The 24,491-nt window shown below is 42.6% G+C and overlaps 1 protein-coding gene across 2 annotated transcripts in view; it reads right to left on the bottom strand.

Annotated features, from left to right (window-relative positions):
- PLCG1 (phospholipase C gamma 1) overlaps positions 1-24,491 on the bottom strand; it is a 165,656-nt gene that overhangs the window by 76,164 nt on the left and 65,001 nt on the right. For both annotated transcript variants that reach the window (XM_073555356.1, XM_073555355.1), the window contains exons 2-4: positions 3,932-4,084; positions 3,255-3,348; positions 2,170-2,217 (exon numbers count right to left, since the gene is read on the bottom strand). In XM_073555356.1, coding sequence (XP_073411457.1) covers positions 2,170-2,217; positions 3,255-3,348; positions 3,932-4,084 — 295 coding nt within the window. The remainder of the gene's footprint in view (positions 1-2,169; positions 2,218-3,254; positions 3,349-3,931; positions 4,085-24,491) is intronic.

The raw sequence follows: 24,491 nt of genomic DNA, 5'->3' as shown, positions 1-24,491 counted from the left end.
AAACAAAATTTCATCTCAATACTTTGTGATATATCCTTTGTTGGCAATGACAGAGGTCAAACGTTTTCTGTAAGTCTTCACAAGGTTGCCACACACTGTTGTTGGTATGTTGGCCCATTCCTCCATGCAGATCTCCTCTAGAGCAGTGATGTTTTTGGCTTTTCGCTTGGCAACACGGACTTTCAACTCCCTCCAAAGGTTTTCTATAGGGTTGAGATCTGGAGACTGGCTAGGCCACTCCAGGACCTTGAAATGCTTCTTATGAAGCCACTCCTTCGTTGCCCTGGCGGTGTGCTTTGGATCATTGTCATGTTGAAAGACCCAGCCACGTTTCATCTTCAATGCCCTTGCTGATGGAAGGAGGTTTGCACTCAAAATCTCACGATACATGGCCCCATTTATTCTTTCATGTACCCGGATCAGTCGTCCTGGCCCCTTTGCAGAGAAACAGCCCCAAAGCATGATGTTTCCACCACCATGCTTTACAGTAGGTATGGTGTTTGATGGATGCAACTCAGTATTCTTTTTCCTCCAAACACGACAAGTTGTGTTTCTACCAAACAGTTCCAGTTTGGTTTCATCAGACCATAGGACATTCTCCCAAAACTCCTCTGGATCATCCAAATGCTCTCTAGCAAACTTCAGACGGGCCCGGACATGTACAGGCTTAAGCAGTGGGACACGTCTGGCACTGCAGGATCTGAGTCCATGGTGGCGTAGTGTGTTACTTATGGTAGGCCTTGTTACATTGGTCCCAGCTCTCTGCAGTTCATTCACTAGGTCCCCCCGCGTGGTTCTGGGATTTTTGCTCACCGTTCTTGTGATCATTCTGACCCCACGGGGTGGGATTTTGCGTGGAGCACCAGATCGAGGGAGATTATCAGTGGTCTTGTATGTCTTCCATTTTCTAATTATTGCTCCCACAGTTGATTTCTTCACTCCAAGCTGGTTGGCTATTGCAGATTCAGTCTTCCCAGCCTGGTGCAGGGCTACAATTTTGTTTCTGGTGTCCTTTGACAGCTCTTTGGTCTTCACCATAGTGGAGTTTGGAGTCAGACTGTTTGAGGGTGTGCACAGGTGTCTTTTTATACTGATAACAAGTTTAAACAGGTGCCATTACTACAGGTAATGAGTGGAGGAAAGAGGAGACTCTTAAAGAAGAAGTTACAGGTCAGTGAGAGCCAGAAATCTTGATTGCTTGTTTCTGACCAAATACTTATTTTCCACCATAATATGCAAATAAAATGAAAAAAAAAAACAGACAATGTGATTTTCTGGATTTTTTTTTCTCAGTTTGTCTCCCATAGTTGAGGTCTACCTATGATGTAAATTACAGACGCCTCTCATCTTTTTAAGTGGTGGAACTTGCACTATTGCTGACTGACTAAATACTTTTTTGCCCCACTGTAAAAGTATTTCCATAAAAGAATCAACCAGGTATTTAAAAATAAATAAACAAACCAACATTAGAGAAGCAGACAAATGTATTATCCTATATATTTTCTTACAATTTCCCACTTTGTAAAAGTGACAATTGTAAGTGCAGACATATTAGTTGTCTTTTTTTGCTAACCAATGCAAAAGGGACAACTGACATGGTGCCACTTTGTGTTGTCAATACAGAAAAATGGTGAAGAAAAAAAATCCTAATTTCATGATATAATTCAAAAATATTTAATTCCCTTATACACAATTTTAAGCTATGAACAAAATCCTCATTCTCAGACGTCTTCCAATATTGTTGTATGTGATTAAAGGACCATTATTAATCAGTGTTTTGAATCTGAGTTGCATCACTGTTTGGTCAGTTTTTATCATCAGTGATTTTTCATGGATGAAAAAATACACAGCATTAGTTCACCTTAAAATTACAATGTTAATCATGAAGAGCATACTGATGCAAACGTGTGCTGTCTGAATTTTACGGACCCATAGACTTGTAGGGGGAATTTTGAGCCATGACTCAGACCAAAAGTTGAAGAGTTGAATGATTGATTGATTAATTAATGATTGGTCTGCAAATATACACTGAAATGTGAATAGCTCCATAGACTATAATGGGCATGTGTTCTAGCCATGAAAACACAGATAGAACAGGTACATGATTATCTTAATGAGGCCTAAAATATGAAAAAACAGCATAGATTTTCCAGTGTACAAGAAACTTACTTGTCCTCACGATTTCTGTCTAAAGAGTAAAACTGCTTTCGTAGCCACCTATGACAAAAAGAAAGGGGAAAAAAAAAAAAAAATCGCTATTAGAACAATAAAAAACAAAATGACACAATACCACAATATTGCAATATACTCATGATCGTTCTCCAGGCAATTTTGGTCTAGAAATTCCTACCTGGCCAAGTTATATTCCATTAGATGTATGATTCTCTTACATTGATGAAGGGTAAGAAGTTCTAAATAGTTGTATGCAAGTTACATACCTGGCCACTAGGAGCAGAAACAATATGTTCCTCTCCACTGACAATCCTAAAATCAATTTTAAGTTACCCATACACCTTGAATAGTTGTTGACCCTTCGGATTACAGCAGGTTCTCTTGACACCTCACCCTTTCCCCGAACACACAAGCATACTTGGCCTGTCTGAGGAGCATGTTCTCAATAAGGAGAGGGGAACTAAGCTGATACCAGATAATAAAGGTGGCTAGTCTATCAGGGAAACATAAGGATTGGGTCAATCCTTTTACCATTGACATCATCTGCCCTTGTTATGTAACTAATAAGAGCCAAGGGGGCCGCATACATATGTGGCAGTCCATGGTTTTAGCCAAATTTGCCCTTTATGTGTATGAGTAACTCCTGACATAGCCAAGCTACCATGCCTACACACACAAAACAAAAAAAAAAAAATACATGTAGAATAGACAAGCCAGTGGTACCCTCAGGTCAGAAAAATAGATACATCCTTGACTTGGTTCTTTGGATAAGTTTTGCTAAGAAGCCATCTGTCAATCCTTTTACAAAAAGGACATGTGTTAACTTCTGTATTTTTTCGTTTTGTGCGATGTCCATCTTTTTCTTGGCACAGTTGGCAGTACATTTTGGACACTGGTAAGCCAGCAGCCAGACACTCCACGTGCTTTCTAAGTACGTACTCTTGGCAGCGGAATGGTCATGTGGATATCCAACCCTACGATATCGGCTATTTGGGGACTACCAAAAGGAGGACACCACAGACATTAGATCAATGGTGGAACCAAGGCTAGAAGAGAACACCTGTTAAGCCCCCCTTTACTACCTCTCTATCTGTAGTGGTGTGGGGGCCTGGAGAGTGTCTTGGAGCAACCAGTTTAATCCTTTTATCCACATATTCACTTCTTCCTCGGAAGTTGCTGCAACACAAAAAGAAGAAAAACAAAGTGAAAACACAGAAGCTTTAATAGAGGAAAGATGTATATCTCTGTACCGTGTTAGCCAGTAGATAGAAGAATATTCAGAATTGAGAGTCCTCAGTGGTTGATACCTTTTAATGGCTAACTGAAAAGATGGTAACAAATTGCAAGCTTTCAAGACTGCTCAGGTCTCTTCATCAGGCATAGAATAACACAAAATCTGAAGAATCATATGTTTATAACACAACATAGCAGAGAAAAAAAGCAATAGATAAAACAAGTGACGTGAAGCGGAACTATCATTATGGGTTGAGAGATACGGTAAACAATGGTGGCCATAAACATTGGAACAGTTCATGGATAAGGAGTGTGAAAGTTTTATTGTCCTCTGATTGACTCAGCTTTAATAGATTACCATCATAAAATATTACACACAGTCAGGCACACACTTTTCCAGGAAATGATTTAAGAAAGAGAAATCAATATTAACGAAGACACATTACTTACCTGCAGTGGTTAATAAGAATATCAAATAGGCATTCCGTGATTGAGGTAGCATGAAAGTTATATGGAGGTGACTTACCCTGCAGGCTCAAGGTCTTAAGTCTGAACTCCATTCCATAGAGGATAACAAAGCAGTGATCCGGTTCAAGGCGTACAGTAGAATCTTCCTGATAACGATCAAAATCCCGAGAATTCTTTCCTTGACGAATTTCCTTTATCTCCCTGATGTCCACTGAGAAGACAATTAGTACAGTATATGGATGAGCCATCAGATCCAGTATGAAGATTGCACATCTGCACATCTGAATGAGATTTTCTTTAAGCCCAAAAGCAGAACATGCGTTTATCTCCAATTATTACATAAAAATGCTTGGAGCCTTAATCTGTGTAAAGAGTTCTTCATCTACTCTGTCCACAAACAATGTGTTTTCCAATTTTTTTTACATTGACTTGTCTGAATTACATAGCTCCATGTTTTATTTAAATATATTGCTCCAGAGGGAATGAAAGAGGAGGAGATGACTTTCCAATTATATGAAATTCATATTTAACCCCTTTACACGTCAGCCAATTTTGACCTAAATGACCTGGCCATTTTTTGCAATTCTGACCAGTGTCCATTTATGAGGTAACTCAGGAACGCTTCAACGGATCCTAGTGATTCTGAGATTGTTTTTTCGTGACATATTGGGCTTCATGTTCATGGTAAATTTAGGTCGATAATGTCGATAATTTTTTTATTTGTGAAAAAAAACAAACAGAAATTTGACGAAAATTTTGCAATTTTAAAATTTTGAATTTTTATTCCGTTAAACTAGAGAGTTATGTGACACAAAATAGTTACTAAATAACATTTCTCACATGTCTACTTTACATCAGCACAATTTTGGAAACAATTTTTTTTTTTTGCTGGGAAGTTATAAGGGTTAAAAGTTGAACAGCGATTTATCATTTTTACAACAAAATTTACAAAACCATTTTTTATTTTTTTTTAGGGATCGCCTCACATTTGCAGTCACTTTAACGGGCCTATATGACAGAAAATACCCAAAAGTGACACCATTCTAAAAACTGCACCACTCAAGCTACTCAAAACTACATTCAAGAAGATTATTAACCCTTCAGGTGCTTCACAGGAACTAAAGCAACGTGGAAGGAAAAAAATGGACTTTTTAATTTTTCCAATAATGTTCTTTTAGCATTAATTTTTTCATTTTCACATGGGTAACAGGATAAAATGGATCCTAAAATGTTTTGGGCAATTTCTCTCTGAGTACACAGATACCTCATATGTGGTCATAAACCACTGTTTGGGTGCATGGCAGGGCTCGGAAGGAAAGAGCGCAATTTGACTTTTTGAGTAGAAAATTAGCTCCAATCGTTAGCAGACACCATGTCGCGTTTGGAGCTCCCCCCACTAGTGATCCCATTTTGGAAACTAGACTCTCCAAGGAACTTATTTAGATGTGTTGTGAGAACTTTGAACCCCTAAGTGCTTCACAGAAGTTTCTAAGGCAGAGCCGTGAAAATAAACTTTTTTTCCACAAAAATGATTTTTAGCCCGCAATGTTTTATTACAAGGGTAACAGGAGAAATTGGACCACAAAAGTTGTTATCCAATTTGTCCTGAGTTCCCTAGTACCCCAAATGTAGGGGAGGAACCACTGTTTGGGCTCATGTCGGGGCTCAAAAGGGAAGTAGTGCCGTTTTGGAATGCAGACTTTGATGGAATGGTCTACGGGCGTCATGTTGCGTTTGCAGAGCCCTTGATGTGCCTAAACAGTTAAAAAAAAAAAACACAAGTGACACCATTTTGGAAACCAGACCCCCCAGGAGCTTATCTAGATGTGTGGTGAGCACTTTGAGCCACTAAGGCACTATAACGCAGAGCTGTGAAAATAAAAAATCTTTTTTTTCCACAAAAATGATTTTTTAGCCCCCAATTTTTTATTTTCTCAAGGGTAACAGGAGAAATTAGACCCCCAAAGTTGTTGTGCAATTTTTCCTGAGTACGCTGAAGCCCCATATGTTAAACTACTGTTTGGGCACACGTCGGGGCTCGGAAGGGAGCACCTTTTGACTTTTTGAACGTAAAATTGGCTGGAATCAAAGGTGGCGCCATGTCGCATTTGGAGAGCCCCTGATGTGCCTAAACAGTGGAAAACCCTCAATTCTAACTCCAACCTTAACCCCAACACACCAGTAACCCTAATTCCAACCCCAATTCCAACCCCAACCCTAACCCCAATTCCAACCCCAACCCTAATTCCAACCCTAACGGAAAAATGAAAATACATTTTTTTATTTTTCCCTATCTAAGGGGGTGATAAAGGGGGGGGTTTATTTACATTTTTTTTTATTTTGATAGGGTCTATCACAGTGATCAAAATGTACCTGAAATGAATTAATGAAATCTGCCAGGTGCCGGCAGGCCGATCTCGACGGGCCATTTTCTAACCAGAAGAAGATGGCGGTGCCCATGGAGGAAGGTGTGGAGACGGAAGGACACCGGGGGGAGCGGAGGGCAGAAGAGGGGAGCGGAGGAAATACTGACAGCGGCAGATTGCGGCCATCAGTCAGTGGCAGATCGCGGTCTCCAGCTATGGCCGATGATATTGCAGCATCGGCCATGGCTGGATTGTAAAATTTCACCAAGTTTCATTGGTGAAATATTACATTTGCTCTGATTGGCTGTTGAAAGTGAAACAGCCAATCAGAGCATTCGTAGCCACGGGGGGGCAAAGCCTCCCCCCGGGGTCAAGTACAGGTCCTCTTGTACCTGCTGGTTGGGTGACATTTCAGTGACCCCAGTCACCCGACCCGCAGGAACGTGATCCCGCCATGACGCATACGTTGCGTCACAGGTCAGGAAGGGGTTAATAAAATTAATATTCAGTACCCTGTAAGTAGCCACACACGCCTACTCTAAAAGGTGGCTATTGTCTTCTCATCATGGAACTAAAGCTGGGTGTACAAGAGATAGTTGTCATCTCAATAAACATTCGGCAGACAGTAATTCTGACCAATTCAATGTGCGCTACCCTAGTCCAACGTCTAGTCTGGTTCTCAATGGCAGATGGGCATCACTTCTGAACCTCTCATCCTGGGCTCCTATGACATTATGAAATTGTGGTGCAAATCTCAGAAAAACATTAGGGGTTCAAGTAAGAGGAGCCCAGGATGCTGAGTGCAGAATCTAACAGGATGGGATGTAGGACAAGGGCAGCGCAAATAAAGTTTCTCATCTCTCCCCCATTCACGAGTACTTGGGACAGTTGAGCACTCGTGTTTTCTACCAGAGGTGTATCTAGGCTTTCTGGCACCCGGGGCAAGAATTCAGTCCGGCGCCCCCCCCACCGCACACATGCAATTTGCACACTTAGTCCTGTACCCACGAGTTGCTCTTCCTAATGTTCAGTGAAAAACTGAGAGAAGCAGGAAAAGAAGCTCGTTGTCACAGGATCATAAGTATTAAAGTCTCATATGAGTGAAGTGTCCATGTGATGACTACTGGAACCTGCAGAGCTGAATCCTGACGTTGCAGGCTTCTGAATTCTCACAACGAATGCACTGCACACTTTTAGGATTCTCCCGTACTGGAGGTATGAGTACACGGTCATATATCAGCACATGTATGTGATTTTATATACTTCTGGCCACATTCCGACTAGACGTGCACAGCCTCACTCGGTTCATTTTCATTGAGTGAGGCCACACATGACTAGTCAGCATGTGACCACATGTATGTAAATTACCGGCGCGAGGGAATCCTAACAGCGTTCAGTGAGCACTGTGAGAATTCAGAAGTCTGCAGTCACATAGAATGACTGCAGACTCAGCACAAACCTGGACAACCCCTTTAATGCTCCTAACAAATAAAAACATGAGAATTCGTCAGTATTACAAATAATATTTACATCCAGGTACCTTATAGATGACGTCGTCTCTGGAGTCGTTCTTCTTTTCTTCTTCTTGTCCAAACCCCATGATGAGTTTTCTCATCTCTGCAGACTTCCATCTTCTCCGGTCTTCTGCAGCAAATCTCCACAAGATCCCCTTAAAGATAGAAGTGTCATGACTCCTAAATAAAAATATCTGCACTATATAGTGTCTCCTAACACTATTCCCCTCCCTCCTCATACTGTCTCCTTTAACATCCCACTGTTCACCATACGGTCTCCTCGTATATTTACCCCCTCACTCTCTATACCAGTGATGGCAAACCTATGGCACGCGTGCCAGAGAGGACGCACAGAGCCCTCTCAGCTGGCATGCAGTCTCACCTCACTGATCCGGAGCTGCACTTCCTGCTTCTCACACGGTGCACGGAGAGATGAGTGTGGCCGCTGGTGTGTGTGTGTGGCCGCTGTGGTGTGTGTGTTTGGCGAGTGTGGCCGCTGTGGTGTGTGTGTTTGGCGAGTGTGGCCGCTGTGGTGTGTGTGTGTGGTGAGTGTGGCCGCTGTGGTGTGTGTGTGTGTGTTTGTCAGTGATGTGGAGAGGGCCAATGGTGGGGAGAAGGCCAGTGATGGGGAGAGGGCCAGTGATTGATGGGGGTGATGGGGAGAGGGACAATGATGGGGTGATGGGGAGGAGGAAATGATGGAGGTGGTGGAATGGGCAATTTCTACATGAAGGGGATCATGATGGGGCATAGAGCATATTTCTACATGAAAAGGATCATGATGGGGCATAGGGAATATTTCTACATGAAGGGGATCATGATGGGGCATATTTCTGCATGAAGGGGATCATGATGGGGCATATTTCTACATGAAGGGGACAATGATGGGGCATTTGACACATGTTGGCACTTCGTCATAAATAACTGGGTTTTAGGTTGCAGTTTGGGCACTCTGACTCAGAAAGGTTCGCCATCACTGCTCTATACTGTCTGCTCACACATACCCCTGACTCCCCATACTGTGTCTGCATATATCCCATCACCCTCACTCACCATACATTTTTCCCCATCGCTACTCACTGTGTCCACATACATTTACCCGTTCGCTCCCCATACTGTCTGCACCCATCGCCCATACATGCCCTCATACATACTCTTCATTGCATCATCAAATCTCCCCACACATTAAATCCCCCATCCCCACTCCAAATCCCCCCACACAAAGTACCCCCTCATCCCCTCTCCAAATCCCCACACACATAAAGTATCCCCTCTCCAATCCCCCCACACATAAAGTACCCCCTCAACTCCACTCCAAATCTCCCCACACAAACAGTACCCCCTAATCCCCACTCCAAATCCCCCCACACATAAAGTACCCCCTCTCCAATCCCCCCACACATAAAGTACCCCCTCAACTCCACTCCAAATCTCCCCACACAAACAGTACCCCCTAATCCCCACTCCAAATCCCCCCACACATAAAGTACCCCCTCATCCCCACTCCAAATCTCCCCACACAAAGTATCCCCCTATAATGTCCTCAGATTTCTATCCCCTTACCCCCATATGTTTCTACACCACATGTATCTGTCTGCACCCATCCACCTATGCACTCCATATAGCGTCCCCAACCCCAACCATCCGTTCCTAGCCCCCAGAGCATGTCCTTACATTTCCACCACTGATCTTCAGTGTCTTCAGCTCCATTACCCCGTCCAGAGCTGGAGCACTTACCACCAACCGCAGCAACGCCGCCTGTGCCCTGTGTCTTCGCCTCTGAAGAGCCGGCGTGTGACGTCAGCAGCGTGATCATGTGACCTGATCACGCTGCTGGCGCTTCATTCATGCAGAAGTGCTGGCGCCCGGTCAGAGATTACAGCAACAAGTGAGTCACGTGTACTAGCGTCTGACACCTGAAGACGCTTGTACACCGAGTCACCGACCGTCGAGCAGCACTTTCTCTGAGCCAGATGTCAATATGCCTCTGTTTTCTACGGAAAAAGAGGATAAATTCGTTATGTGACAGAGTCACTGGTGCCATATGTGACGGGAGATGTGGGTCGCAAAGATTGCTATCCTGCGTGATGTAAAAGCCATACATTTTCCTCCAGCATGATATGAGCTGAGAGCAATCCAGTCGCTATATGGGTCTGGCTTTCATGGTAGATCAGAGATGGGCGGGACGCCTACCCACCATATCTCCACCTCCAGGGTGTGGCTGGAGGGAGTTCAATGTCCAGCCAGTTCTTGTTTTCTCGGTCTGTGTTGTTTGGAGGAAGGAAGCCTCCACACAGAAGCTCCTGCGAGAAATGCCATATGGGTTATCCCAGAATGCGGGAGCTATACTGGGAACGACTTTATATGGACTTTTTACTTTCATTTGAGCTAGAAAGGCTTTTTTCTGTTACCAGTTTGAGACTTTAACCAAATTTGTTCCTGTGTCTACCTTGGGGAGCAGCTAAGCAACCCGAACTTCCACAGTTGCCAGAAACCTCTGGCAACAGCTTATCTCCCCTGAAAACAAAACAATCGACCTTTGAAATTCCAGTAGCCCGATCATTCTGTCCAGTATGGGAGGTCCCCAAGTACAAGTACATTAGATGATTGGTGGGTTTGGTCATCTTTCATCTATTTCACAGGTCTACAAAAAAAATAAAAAATTCCTCTGGTCCCAAGGTTCTTTAAATTGACTTAGGGTATTTTGAGGGTGCTGAATTCAAAAATCCCATTATGTTTGCTGAACTGGTTTTAGTTTTTGAGACAATTCATCCATGAAAATAATGCGACTTGTGTGTGATAACAAATGCAATACCTTTTGGCCTGCCTTTGGTAATGAAATATCCAATATAATTATTTTGCATTTCAATTTGTAGGCTTACAATGCTATAAAAGCGAATTCTACTGTAACTATTAAATATCTCAGAAACTAGAGCCAATCTGGCAGAACTGAAATATTTTTACATTCTTAATCAGCACTATAAACCCATTCAGACATTGTTGGCACCAAAATCACTGTATACCAGTGCTATGTATGGGGACTTAAGTGAGCAGAGAGATCAAATTCAGTTTTAGGATACAGTCAGCAGAGAACAACCAAATACTGGTAATTTTAGGTGCCAATTGCTTTACTCTAGGTCACAATTTGACAGCAGTTGGTTGAATGCTTGTATGGTCAAGAGCTATAACCCCATACACATACCTGCTCAGCTACATTGAGCGTACATGCATTTTAAACGCATACGAGTGAAGCAGAGTATGTAGGTTTTTTTTTTAGTAGTCTACAAAAAGGCTATCTGGATTTGAGATTTGTCCTGCCTGAGTGCTAGGTCACTGACTGTATATGTACATCAGTAGCGGACACAGAATTGAGCCCCTGAGCAAAAACAATATATGGGCTATTTGCAGTCTGATAGCTCATCACAATGCACAATCAATTTCACTTGCTTTGGAAGCTGTAGTTGGTCCCCTAACCATAGGTTGCACTAATGGTATTAAAGTACTTATAAGCAAGGATATTTAAAGGGGTTGTCCACTACTAGGACAACCCTTTCTTGATCAAAATGCTTGGCCCCAGTAAAATAATAAAGCTTGTACTCCGGCGCAGTTCCCACAATGTCGGCAGACGTCTTCCCTGAGGTTCCGTGTGGTGTTGTGACACGTGACGCCGGCGCCCAATTAGCGCTGGCGTCACTGTCTCTGCCTTCGGACAAATTGAACATGAAGAGGAAATCCGGGCTGCAGCTGATCCCTGACTTCCTCTTCATGTTCGATTTGTCTAAAAGCGGAGATCGCAACGACAGTGCTGAATGGGCGGTGGCGTCACAACACCGCACGAGAGCCCCAGGGACAGCAAATGTCAACACCACAGGAATGGCACCAGTACGGGTGTATAAGCTTTACTGTGTTAATCAGGGCTTACAATCTACAGTATAAATTATACACACCACAATTAAAGGAATATAGGTTGATGCCAAAACACGTATAATATACAGACAGTATGTAAATATAGTATAGGAAAATTGTGCATATTACCACCAAATAAAGACTTAATATAATATCAAATAGACAGTCGGGAAACAGCAAACAGAAAAACGAAATAAGGAAAGAACCGACCATAAAGTCCACAATATTGCGTATAATTTATTAGTAATTCAAGTAAAATAACAAGAAGAAACAATGCAGAAACACGCGTTGGGGAGGGCGCCATCCAGGGGAAGACTAGACTAGTACTATTGTAAGTAATATTCAACTTTGGTTTTACTCTTTTGTATATCTCATATGTCTGTTTCCCTCGGCACCTTGTTACACATGCATACATAATGTGTATACAATGACATCTTAACGGTCATCATTTTTTTGCACTTGCAATTTACTTCTATTTACTATTATTACACTATTTCAATTTACGCACATTTTTTGTGCATTTTAAGTCAATTTGACTTTGTTCACTTCATAAACAAACCTTGTTTGCTTTTTTCACCTTTTACTTCCACTTTGGGATTGAAGTTTTATGTGATACCATGTATGCTTCACATTTTATACTCTGTATTTGATACTTGCTGGATGTGGTGTCCTTTGTTTTTAACAATAATATTTCTGCATTGTTTCTCCTTGTTATTTTACTTGAATTACTAATAAATTATATGCAATTATACAATATTGTGGACTTTATGGTCATTTTTTCCTTCTTTCGTTTTTCAGTATAAATTATACAGTAGGTCAGGGGGTGGCGGTGACGTACCAATGGGGCTATTCCAGGCTGCATGCATTTGTGAATAGTTGAGTTTTCTGGTTTCATCGGAAGGTTTCCAGTGTGGGAGATTATATCGGATATGTTGAGGCAACATGTTGAAGAGAGTGCTCGGGAGAAGTCTTGTAGGCGATTGAGTGAGGAACGCATGAGATCAGAGTACAGAATGAGGTCTTCTGAAGACCGGACATTACGTGTGGGGAGATATCGAGAGAATAATTTGGAGATGTATGGGGGAGACAGATTATGGACAGAATTACAAGTCGCTGTTAGTAGTTTAAACTGAATTCACTGGAAGATTGTCAGTCAATGAAAAAAAGGCAGTGGCAGAGGTGTAGCAGCTTGGATATGGGGTTTGAAGGAGAGGTCAAAGTCAAGGGTTACACTGAGGTAGCAGAGCTGCAGCACAGAGAAAAATGTCATGTAATTTATTGAGTGATGGATAGGTCTGGTAGGGGACCTAAACATGGGATGGAGGAAGATGAGGAGTTTGCTTTTGTCCACAATGAGTTTTAGAAAACGTGATGATGAGGAGGAGGAGGATATGGCTGATAGACATTCTGGGATTCTAGACAGAAGAGAAGTGACGTCTGGGTAAATTTGAGTGTCATCAGCATACAGATGGAACTGGAAGCCATGGGACTTTATGAGTTGTCCCAGGCCAAAACTATAGATAGAGAAGAGTAGGGGTTCCAGTACAGAGAATTGGGATACACCAACAGAGATGAGGCAGGATGAGGATGTAGTATGGGAAGGTGAGACGATAAATGTACGGTTAGTGAATTACGAAGATATCCAGGAGTGGGAAACATATTGATGCCAAGCAAAGAGGGCAAACTTTGGTCAAACTTGTTTCTGAAGTATGTGGCAAAGTCTTCTGCAGGAATCCAGAAGGAGAAAAAATGCAGCACTCTTCAACTCCTTTAAAAAAACCAAAGTCCTTTATTGGATCAGTTGGACAAGGTTAACATAGGGCTAGGTACGTTAACATAATGCAGAGAAAGAACAAGACTACAGCTGTTTCATGTTATACACGCTTTAACAGGTCCAGCTGGGCCAGGCAGATCATTCTCAGCCTGACGCCCAAAAGGATCTCAGCTCTTTTCCCAAGCTAGGGGGCCGTCATCTCTAATTCAGAGACATTTGGCTGAGTTCGGTAGAAGACGCCTGGGTAAAAGAGGTGGTACCCATATGTTACAAAATAGACTTTAACTCGCTCCCGCAAGATCATTTTTTCTTATCCCGGCCTCCAAAAGATGCTTCTCTTGCCTGGGGTTTCTTTGCAGGAATCAACTCTCTCCTCAGCTCGAGTGATCATCCCCGTTCCAGAGCAGGAACGTTTCACAGGTTTTTACTCAAACCTGTTTGTGATACCAAAGAAGAATGGCTCAGTTCGGCTGATACCAGACCTCAAAATTATAAACAGGTGGATTCGCCTACGACGATTCAGGATGGTGTCAATTTGCTCAGTGATTGCTTCTATGGAGGAACAGGAATTCCTGTGCTCCATAGACATTCGGGACGCTTACCTGCACGTTCCTATCTTTCTGGGACACAAGAAATTTCTGCGTTTTGAAATCCAGCAGGATCATTTCCAGTTTGTGGCCCTACCCATTTGGTCTGGCAACAGCCCCCGGGGTATTTACAAAAATTATGGCAGCACTGGTAGCCATCTTAAGGATCAAGGGCATAGTGCTTGCCCCGTATCCCGACGATATTCTCATCAAGGCGCCATCGTTCATTCAGGCCCAGAAAAATATATCCGTGGTCCTCGACACTCTGTCCCGGTTTGGGTGGCTTATCAAGAGGGAAAAATCCTGCCTTACGCCAACCCAGCGCCTAAAATTCTTAGGCATGATATTAGACACCAGTCGGTCAAGGGTCTTTCTCCCTGAGGGGAAAAGAACAACCCTCCAGTGGGGAATTCTCTCCCTGTTTCTTGGCTCCTGTCCTTCCGCGTCACCATGAGGGTCCTGGAGAGGTTGGTAGCAGCCTTAAAAGCAATCCCCTTTGCCCTGTTTCGCTCCAGGATACTGCAGAGACATCTTCCTTCAGTGGGACAGGTCCATCCCTTCCCTGGATTCCCCCTTTTTCCCTTCTATCCAGGCCAAACAGTCCCTCAAATGGTGGCTAGTCTCCCCTCTGCTCCATCTAAGACGGTATTTCCTCCCGTCCATTGGCAGGTGATAACTACGGATGCCAGCCTCCTAGGCTGGGGGGTGGTATTCCGTCAGCTGACAGTTCAGGGACGTTGGTCGACTCGAGAATCCTCGCTGTCGATGAATGTTCTCGAATTAAGGGCCATCCTTCAATCCCTACTTCATTGGGAAGGACTCCTCAAGGGCCAGCCGGTCCGGATTCAGACGGACAATGTCACAGCGGCAAGATAGGAAAAAAAAAGTGGTCAGACAATCCGTGCTGCGAATCACTATGAACAATTATTATTATAGTGGTCTTTATTCAACGCGTTTCGAAGTTTCACAGAACGAAAAATCCTGTTATGGTTGTGTGATAGAGAAAAAATGAGAGCTCTGATGTATTCCTATTTAGCAGGGGTAAAGACCAACTTGAATGTGAGAATTTCTTGTAAGAATGTGGTAGTCTTCCTGTGAGTGTATTTTCTTCCAGCACAGCTCTACAATCCTGAATGCTTGCCGCAGCTTTTGTGCGAGGCTGGTGTGCCAGGGTTGTCTATTAATTTGTCGCCTTTGGTTGTGTTCGAGAGGGGCAACCAAGTCAAGCTGATGCTAGTGTGTCATTGCAGAAAACAGTGGCTGTGTGTGTTGTGGAGTGAAGATCATGGTGGAAATCAGTAGAAGAGAGTCAGAGACTGTGTGAGTGTCGAAGTGTGAGAGGCTACTGCAAGGGTGTGCTAGGCTGCTGGACTTGGGAAGGGGGGCACGTGATGAGGACAGGAATGAGAATGTGAGTAGATGGTGGTCAGATAGGAAACAGACAGGTGAGGCTGGGGTCTAGGGTATGTTCCTCTGTGTGGGTGGTTATGGAGGACCATTGTTTGAGGCCAAAGGACGAAGCAAGTGACAATTTTTTAGGCTTCTGACTGGTGGGTGTGGGTGGTGAAAATCACCTAAGATGATGGTGGGAAAGTACAAGCCTCCCTTTAGAGAAAACAGCGTGGGGGCTTCATGCGGCACCAGCTCCCCCGTTTTCTATTGGCTAATTATATTAGAGTTCAGTTTTGGTATGTACCCTTATTTCTCTCAATGTTTAAGGTTTATTCATATCTCCCCCCCTCTTTGATTTGTTATGTTAATGGTACTTACCTTTTGTTGGATTGATTCTTCTAGTCTTCAGGTGACAGGCAGAAATGAGCAACAGGAGTCTGATTGGTTAACAGATTTCGGCGCCAAGGAGAACTTCTTAAACACTGCCTTCCTGTCAGAAGAATTACAGCAGCCGGGATCTTAATTACAACTGCCTGCCCTGCCTAAGTTAACGTTGCCGTGGTATTTATTAGATGGTGCTCGCCCAGCTTTCTGGGTGAAGACTGGATGGTTTTATTGTCTATGGAGTAATTAATTTTATTGTTATTTATTGGTTTAATATATTTAATATTTGGGTAACCATTATTTATTGGTTGAATATATTTAATTTTGAGTAACCATCAATAAACACCGCGGCCTTTTATCTTCACACCATGTGTTTCATGTCATTTATTTGGCAAGTGAGGAAGGTGGTTAGAGGTGGGGGAGTTTTGGTGCCTGATGTTAGGAAGGAGAACGTGAAGAAGCAAGGTGGAGAAGTGAAAAAGGCCATGCTATGGTATGTGGGAGTCGGTATAGGACTTTCACTTGAAGGTTGGAAGCAAAATAGATAAGAACAGATTGCACTTGAAAGGAAAGAAGGGTAGAGATGGGATTGGGATGAATGTGCAGTTAGAAAGGAGAAGGCCATCTCCTCCACCATGTTTATGGTCAGGGTGAGGGGTGTGTGTGTAAAGTGAAGGACACCGTAACAGCGCAGCAGATGAGGCTGTGTCAGAAGATGTCAGTCGTGTTTCTGTGAGGGCAAGGAAAGATTGCAAGAGGTAAAAAGGTGAGAAACAAATGGAGTTTATTGCAGATGGAGAGAGTGTTCCATAGTGCTCTAGAGAGGTATAGGAAGAGTAGGGGTCAGATGAATGGTTTTTAAGTTGGAGAGTTTTGGGGGATTTCTAGTAGCTGGGGAATAATGGGATGGAGAAATATTAGTGGGTATTTGTTGCAAAGGTCCAGGATTGGGAGATATGTCACCAGCAGTGAGGAGAAGAGATGCGAGATGGAGAATGTCCGGCTTCTTTGTGTTTTAAAAAAAAAAGGGATTTAAAATTTACCATTTAACATTTACTTAATCCCAAATGTCTGTCCATTTAATGTCATAATCTAATCTCGTTTCTAACATACTTTAATAAAAAGTCCCCATCATTCCCTCGCTACATTAACTGTCTTTTCTTTTTTTACCCACTTCCTGATTGAGGACGCTTTGTTTTAGAGCTTCAGCAAAAAGATCTTACTGAGCAAACGTCCGAATTGACAGCACACGTATGCTCAGTAGAATATGGTCACTGTGTAATATTCTTCTCAGAGCACAGTGACAGTGCGCTAACACGCCTGCTTTAATGAGAAGTGACAAGCCAGCCAGACAGCACACTGTCAGTGAGCATTATAATGAGAGAATCCAACAAGGAGAGACCAGCCCCGCATGCTCTAAGCAGCAGGAACTAGCCAAGGCACTGAAATGGACATCACTGATGACTCCTCGTGGTGCCAGAGGCTGTGGCAGTGATTGCAGCCTGTGCCCCTTGATGACGACTTGTTTGAGAACCCTTAATGCACTGGGGGGCTTTCAAACGAAACGTAACAGGAAGTAGGTAAAAAAATATAGCAGTTAGATAGCATAGTGAAGTAACATTAGGGAATTTTTGGTTAAAATATATATAGAAAAGAAATTAGATAACGGCATTAACTAGACATTTAGGATTTAAATATATGTTAGTTTTGGATCTCCTCTAAGGTTTAGGAGCGGGTCTTCAGATGAGGACAGGTGAGGGACAGCAAGCGTGAAGGGGAGATTATTATATTCCTAATCAGAACTAGAAGGGCATCAAGGTCACAGTCTCTGCTATCTGTACTATGGAGGGAATAGATAATCCTTACACTTTATAATGCTAAGACTTGAAGTCCCACAAGACTCCTCTACAGAAGCTTGGTACATCAGTATTCACTGCGCACAAGTCAGACCAAGTCTGTGAGCACCTGATAGATGCATAGGCCACAGACATACAGTGCCTACAAGTAGTATTCAACCCCCTGCAGATTTAGCAGGTTTGATAAGATGCAAATAAGTTAGAGCCTTCAAACTTCACACAAGAGCAGGATTTATTAACAGATGCATAAATCTTACAAACCAAAAAGTTATGTTGCTCAGTTAAATTTTAATAAATTTTAAACATACAAGTGTGGGTCAATTATTATTCAACCCCTAGGTTTAATATTTTGTGGAATAACCCTTGTTTGCAATTACAGCTAATAATTGTCTTTTATAAGACCTGATCAGGCCGGCACAGGTCTCTGGAGTTATCTTGGCCCACTCCTCCATGCAGATCTTCTCCAAGTTATCTAGGTTCTTTGGGTGTCTCATGTGGACTTTAATCTTGAGCTCCTTCCACAAGTTTTCAATTGGGTTAAGGTCAGGAGACTGACTAGGCCACTCCAACACCTTGATTTTTTGCCTCTTGAACCAGGCCTTGGTTTTGTTGGCTGTGTGCTTTGGGTCGTTGTCTTGTTGGAAGATGAAATGACGACCCATCTTAAGATCCTTGATGGAGGAGCGGAGGTTCTTGGCCAAAATCTCCAGGTAGGCCGTGCTATCCATCTTCCCATGGATGCGGACCAGATGGCCAGGCCCCTTGGCTGAGAAACAGCCCCACAGCATGATGCTGCCACCACCATGCTTGACTGTAGGGATGGTATTCTTGGGGTCGTATGCAGTGCCATCCAGTCTCCAAACGTCACGTGTGTGGTTGGCACCAAAGATCTCGATCTTGGTCTCATCAGACCAGAGAACCTTGAACCAGTCTGTCTCAGAGTCCTCCAAGTGATCATGAGCAAACTGTAGATGAGCCTTGACATGACGCTTTGAAAGTAAAGGTACCTTACGGGCTCGTCTGGAACGGAGACCATTGCGGTGGAGTACGTTACTTATGGTATTGACTGAAACCAATGTCCCCACTGCCATGAGATCTTCCCGGAGCTCCTTCCTTGTTGTCCTTGGGTTAGCCTTGACTCTTCGGACAAGCCTGGCCTCGGCACGGGAGGAAACTTTCAAAGGCTGTCCAGGCCGTGGAAGGCTAACAGTAGTTCCATAAGCCTTCCACTTCCGGATGATGCTCCCAACAGTGGAGACAGGTAGGCCCAACTCCTTGGAAAGGGTTTTGTACCCCTTGCCAGCCTTGTGACCCTCCACGATCTTGTCTCTGATGGCCTTGAAATGCTCCTTTGTCTTTCCCATGTTGATCATGTATGAGTGCTGTTCACAAGTTTGGGGAGGGTCTTAAATAGTCAGAAAAGGCTGGAAAAAGAGATAATTAATCCAAACATGTGAAGCTCATTGTTCTTTGTGCCTGAAATACTTCTTAATACTTTAGGGGAACCAAACAGAATTCTGGTGGTTTGAGGGGTTGAATAATAAATGACCCTCTGAATAAACTTTTCACAATTTAAAAAAAATTAAACAAAGAAATAACATTCTTTTTTGCTGCAGTGCATTTCACACTTCCAGGCTGATCTACAGTCCAAATGTCACAATGCCAAGTTAATTCCGAATGTGTAAACCTGCTAAATCTGCAGGGGGTTGAATACTACTTGTAGGCACTGTACAAGGTAGTTTATTCTAGGGACACAGTTTATAAATCTCCTGTAGGTATATGACATTAACTCATCACTCCCCACATATCTTGTTCCCAGAGACAGTGGGACAGGATGCTCAGATGCACAGTAAACCCACATGCAGCATCTGTGCTTCCTGCCTGCCCGCATCCTGTGTCAGATAGGGTACTTCATCTGTCATCCTGTATCTGTGCCCACTCCTTCCCCAGATTACCTCCTATGCAGAAATGTATGCTGCAAGCTCACACCTACTGCAAACTCCATAAACTTATCACACAGAGCTCGATCAATGGAGTGCTTCACCTTCGTTAGATTGTAGGTCGTTTAAAGTTATTTTATTCCACCATGCCAACATTAAAATCAAGAACTTGAAACTCCTAAGCAAATGTTGAGCTTGGGTTCCACCTTTTGCGAAATGGGCTAGGCAAAACTAAGTGACTTGCCCCCCCCAAAAAAGAAAAATTACAGTAGGGTATACATTTTTTGGACCTTTAGACAATGTCAGAGCTTTCTATTGGAAATCTTTCAAAACACAGAGGACAAAAGGAGACAAATCCATGGAGACACAGGAAATGCATACTGTTCATAGCGAGATTGTAATCCAAGATCCCAATGCAGAGAAGCAACAATGCCAACCACTGTGCCACCACGCTGTCGCCTCTGCTACTACAGTATGTGCTAGGTTAGTCATGTAGGATGTTCTAGGGACCTTTTTAAATGGGATTGGTCACCAAATTTCACAATACATACGCCATCTCCTACTTACATAATATATCTCTTAGAACTGATGTGGTATACTTACTGTAAAAATCCAAGTCATAACTGCTATATAATGCTAATATTAGCAGGAGTATTTCAGTCAAGCTAAAAACTGAGGGAGTCCATGAGTGCAAGTATACTCAATCTCTGCTCAGCCAGCATGCATTACATCAGCAACTTGTACCGAGCAGTGTGAGATTTCAGCAACAGAGAGGAGGGAAAAAACTTTCAAGAATGATTATATAGCCATTCTGACATGGATTTTCAAACTACACCAGTCTTATCAGATCTAGGATATCTATTGCTGCATTTTATGTAGATATCTGGTACAATACTTTTGTTGTTTGTTTTTAGAGACTAGGAAATACCATTCTCTGGAATGTCCTGAATATGTAACAAATATATAGATAGCCAAAATCAGTTTATAAGTAGATTTTCAGGAAAATAAGTACAGCAATAACTTTGACACTAGATACGACTAATCCTCAGTTTCTGGCAAAGTGTTCCTCTGTTTTTGACTCTACCTTGCTGGAATAAAACATCCTAAAGCAAAACTGTTGTCAATTTTTTTAAACAGCCTTCAGCTCTCTCTCGTCTTGATGGATGAAAGCTCTTTAGTAAGATCGATCTTGTGCAAGCCTAGAAACAAGTCCACCAGGGTTTTCTCCACCATTATCTTGACAGTATGAAGCCATTGGGTTGCTGGTCTTCCTCTTCGCCTCGTTTTTTCTATTCTTCCAATCATGATGTCCTTCTCCAGTGATTGATCTCTTATTAGCGCTTCTTAATGTTAGCTTATGAATCAGCATAAATTGACTCCAAATATGACTTTAACCCTACTAAGTGATCAAAAAATAACGGTGTTAACCACCCCTGTACAAAAGGGAGACAGTCCAAATCTGCAGACCTCAGGGAACTGGATTCTTATAGGAACCTGTTGAGGGTACTAGTAATAAGCCATCTACTTACTCTAAACCCACTGAGCAAGGGGTTTACCTGCCGTAAAGGGAACCTGTCAGACGATTCATGCTGCCCTAACCACAGGCAGAATGAATCAGAGACTGGCTCCATTATTGCAAATATGTTTGTTACACTTTGAAGACATGCAGCGCTTCAGAGAAAACAAACTTAGAAGCTATGGCTGCAGTATTTTTCACTAAAATATGATCACAATCCACATCAGATAGTTGCGGGCGCTCAGAAATTTGTTTTTACTGGCGTTCGTCTAGTAATTGTCGTTTCAGAATTGTAGTGGAAAAATCTTGTAATTATACTACAGGTTTTTTCTACTGCATATAATCTAAAATCAGCGTAATTTAGTTGCGGGAGCTCAGTAATTGTTTTTGTCATCAGTTCAGTACTTTTTTTTATTTTACAAAATCTTTATATTCTTTTTATTTTTATATTTTTCTAGCTTATCTTCTATTTTTTTCCCTTTGATTGTAAATGTAATTAAAAAAAAATAAGAAGAGCTTACACCATGGAAATGATGAAGTATTGGAGCTTTGTCCTTCACATGGGGTTAGTGAAGAAGCCAGAAGTTCAGCAATATCGGCGTGTGGATGTTTTTTATAATACTTCTGTTTGCTGAGGTGTACGTTCCCCAAAAGGACACCTGTGCAGACGAGTCCCTTATACATGTCAAGGAGAGGGCCTGGTACGGATTTAAACTTTACAAGCTGTTCAAGAGTACCTCACAGTACACCCACAGATTTAGGGCTTATGAAGGGAAGGACACCTGGATTCAACACCCTGAATGCCACCTCCCCCCGATCCTGGGAGTTGGAAAATTGTGTGGGATTTGGTGCATGCACTGCTGGATAAAGGTTATTACCTCTACGTAGAAAACTTTTATAGCATCATTGGACTCCAAGTGCCTCCCAGCCAGAGCTTGCGGTACTGTGCACAAAAATCAGCAAAGCCTCCATATGAAGCTAATTAGGCAGCTGCTCAGAGAGGGTGAGAGCAGAACCCAATGTAGCGACGATATGCAGGAGGGAAAGTACAGCTGGGATGTCCTTTCCTTGACCACTATGCACAGTAATGGCAGCACCCCTCCCCCCCCCCACTGCAAGAGGTACCTCTACACAAGTCCCCAAACTAGACTGTGACATGGGGTACAACAAGAACATGGGAGAAATTGAGGTCTCTGATTAAATCCTCCAGCTCTACAGTGCCATGTGAAAAGCTAAGGCGTGGTACAAGAAGCTGGTGGTCCACATGGTACAGATGGCACTGTATATGCTTTCGTGCTATGACGCTATGCAGGCCAGACCTCCGTTCAGTTCCAGAAGGTAGTGATCAAGGTCCTAATATTTGGAAGTCAGGAAGTAGCAGGCCCCAGTACTTCTCGAACTGAAGGTGCCAGTGTTGTACCAGGCGGGGCTGTGGAGTCGGAGTCGTGGAGTCGGAGTTAGTTTTGGTTGGAGTCGGAGTCGGTAGAAATGTACTGACTCCAGCTTTAAAAAAAATGTATTAATATTTCATAATTGAACTTTCATATGAATTTTATAAATGTTACTCAAATATATATGTTCTATCAAACTATGAACAACAGTGATAAGCAGTTCTGCTGGAGATAGAGACATTTCTTACTTCTTGTGTGTCACTGTTCTCCACTGCCCTTATCTAATCTTATACTTGGTTAACCTCATGCTGCCCCAACCCCCCTACTTACAATGTATGAAACTGAAAGTGAAAATGTGTTGCAAATTCTTAGTAGTAAAGCTCATCCTCTAGACTAGATCATACTAGGTGTGCGTCTTCCAAGCATCTCACAGCTGCTTTCTACTCAGAAGAGGAAGACTGTAAGAAGTATTATCCTTTCAACAAACTTTGCATCAGTTAACTGTGAGTACATGAGGAATAATAACAGTATTACTGACCACTATATCAGTTGTACGACCTGGCAATAATTTTGTACAATTGTTTTTAGGAAAAACAATTGGCATTTGGATTGTGAATGCAGAATTAAAAACCTGAGAATGTCATAGAAGCATCACATTAAATCAGCTGTATTTGAACATTTCACCATCACTCAAGATAGAAAACATTATGTCTGTCAGTGTATGACAAATGATGCAGACGAAAACAAATGCTGTGAAGCCAAGATGAGTGCATATTCAGGCAAAGATAAAAATGCTCCTACCAGAGCTTCTAATCTAAAGAGACATTTACAGCGCTTTCATCCAGAAGTACTGAAAGCAGTGGATGAGAAAGACTGCATCCAAACCAATGAACCAGTGCCCAGCTCTTCCAGCCAAACAAAGGAGCAGAGAACTTTGCAGCCATCAGTTGCAAGATATTTTGTCAGTGACAAAGTTACTGTGACAATGACAGTAAATACATTTAAAAAACAGATCATAGAGCTTGTTGTAAAGGATAGTGTGCCTATTTCATTATTTTCACGACCAGCTTTTATGTGTCTGAATGGGGAAATGGCCCGCAAGCTTGGTGTTTCTCTGGAGAGAGAGAGTATTAGAAAATTAGTAATCGAAGAAGCTTTTAAACAAAAGGAAGAACTTAAAAAAACTCTCAAGGGACGCTTTCTGTTTCTTAAAATGGATGCCTGCACACGTCACAGAGTGAACTATTTTGTCATCAATGTCCGATTTGTTTGTGACAAAAATGAAATAGTTACCAAGACATTGGCAGTAAAAGACACCAAAGCTCATCACACCAGTGAGTTTCTCCAGGTCTTGGTGGAAAAGGTTCTGCAAGACTATGAACTTAAAAAAGAGCAAGTTCTTTCTGTCGTAACTGACAATGCTTCAAATATGATAAGTACTATTAAGCTAATGAATGAGAGTAATGTTGGTGACCAGCAGCTAGAAGAACATTCTGGGTCCACAGACACAGAAATGTTTGAAATAGAGGAACACAGTATTGTAACTGAGGAGCAAACTGAAGTTGCTTCAGATGAACAGCAACATGATAGTTTAGATGATCTTGTTGAAACTGTGTCAATATGTTCTTTCATTCATCACATGCGCTGTGTTGTGCATACGCTACAGCTGGCTATAAGAGACAGTCTGCAAGAAGGACATGCTGCTGCACTGATTGGCAAGGTGAGAAAATTGGCTACTGTTGCCAGAACACCTAAAGTTGACTCAATTTTGAAGAGACGTGCTGGAAAAGAGGCAATTATTGATCAAGCCACACGATGGGGCAGTACTTAATGATTCAGCGCTTGGTTGAACTGAAAACCTTTCTTGTAGACATGGCTAACCCTCAACTGACGCTAAATGAAAGTCAGTGGAATCAGGTGACTGAGCTGGAAAAATTGCTAGACCACCCATTTACAGTGACTAAAAAATTACAAGCAGAGGACTTAACTCCA

Source organism: Dendrobates tinctorius, unplaced genomic scaffold (assembly GCF_039654945.1).
Source record: "Dendrobates tinctorius isolate UK_male_01 unplaced genomic scaffold, ASM3965494v1 ptg000223l, whole genome shotgun sequence".
NCBI classification, from domain to species: domain Eukaryota; kingdom Metazoa; phylum Chordata; class Amphibia; order Anura; family Dendrobatidae; genus Dendrobates; species Dendrobates tinctorius.
This window is presented reverse-complemented; position numbering and strand designations above follow the sequence as displayed.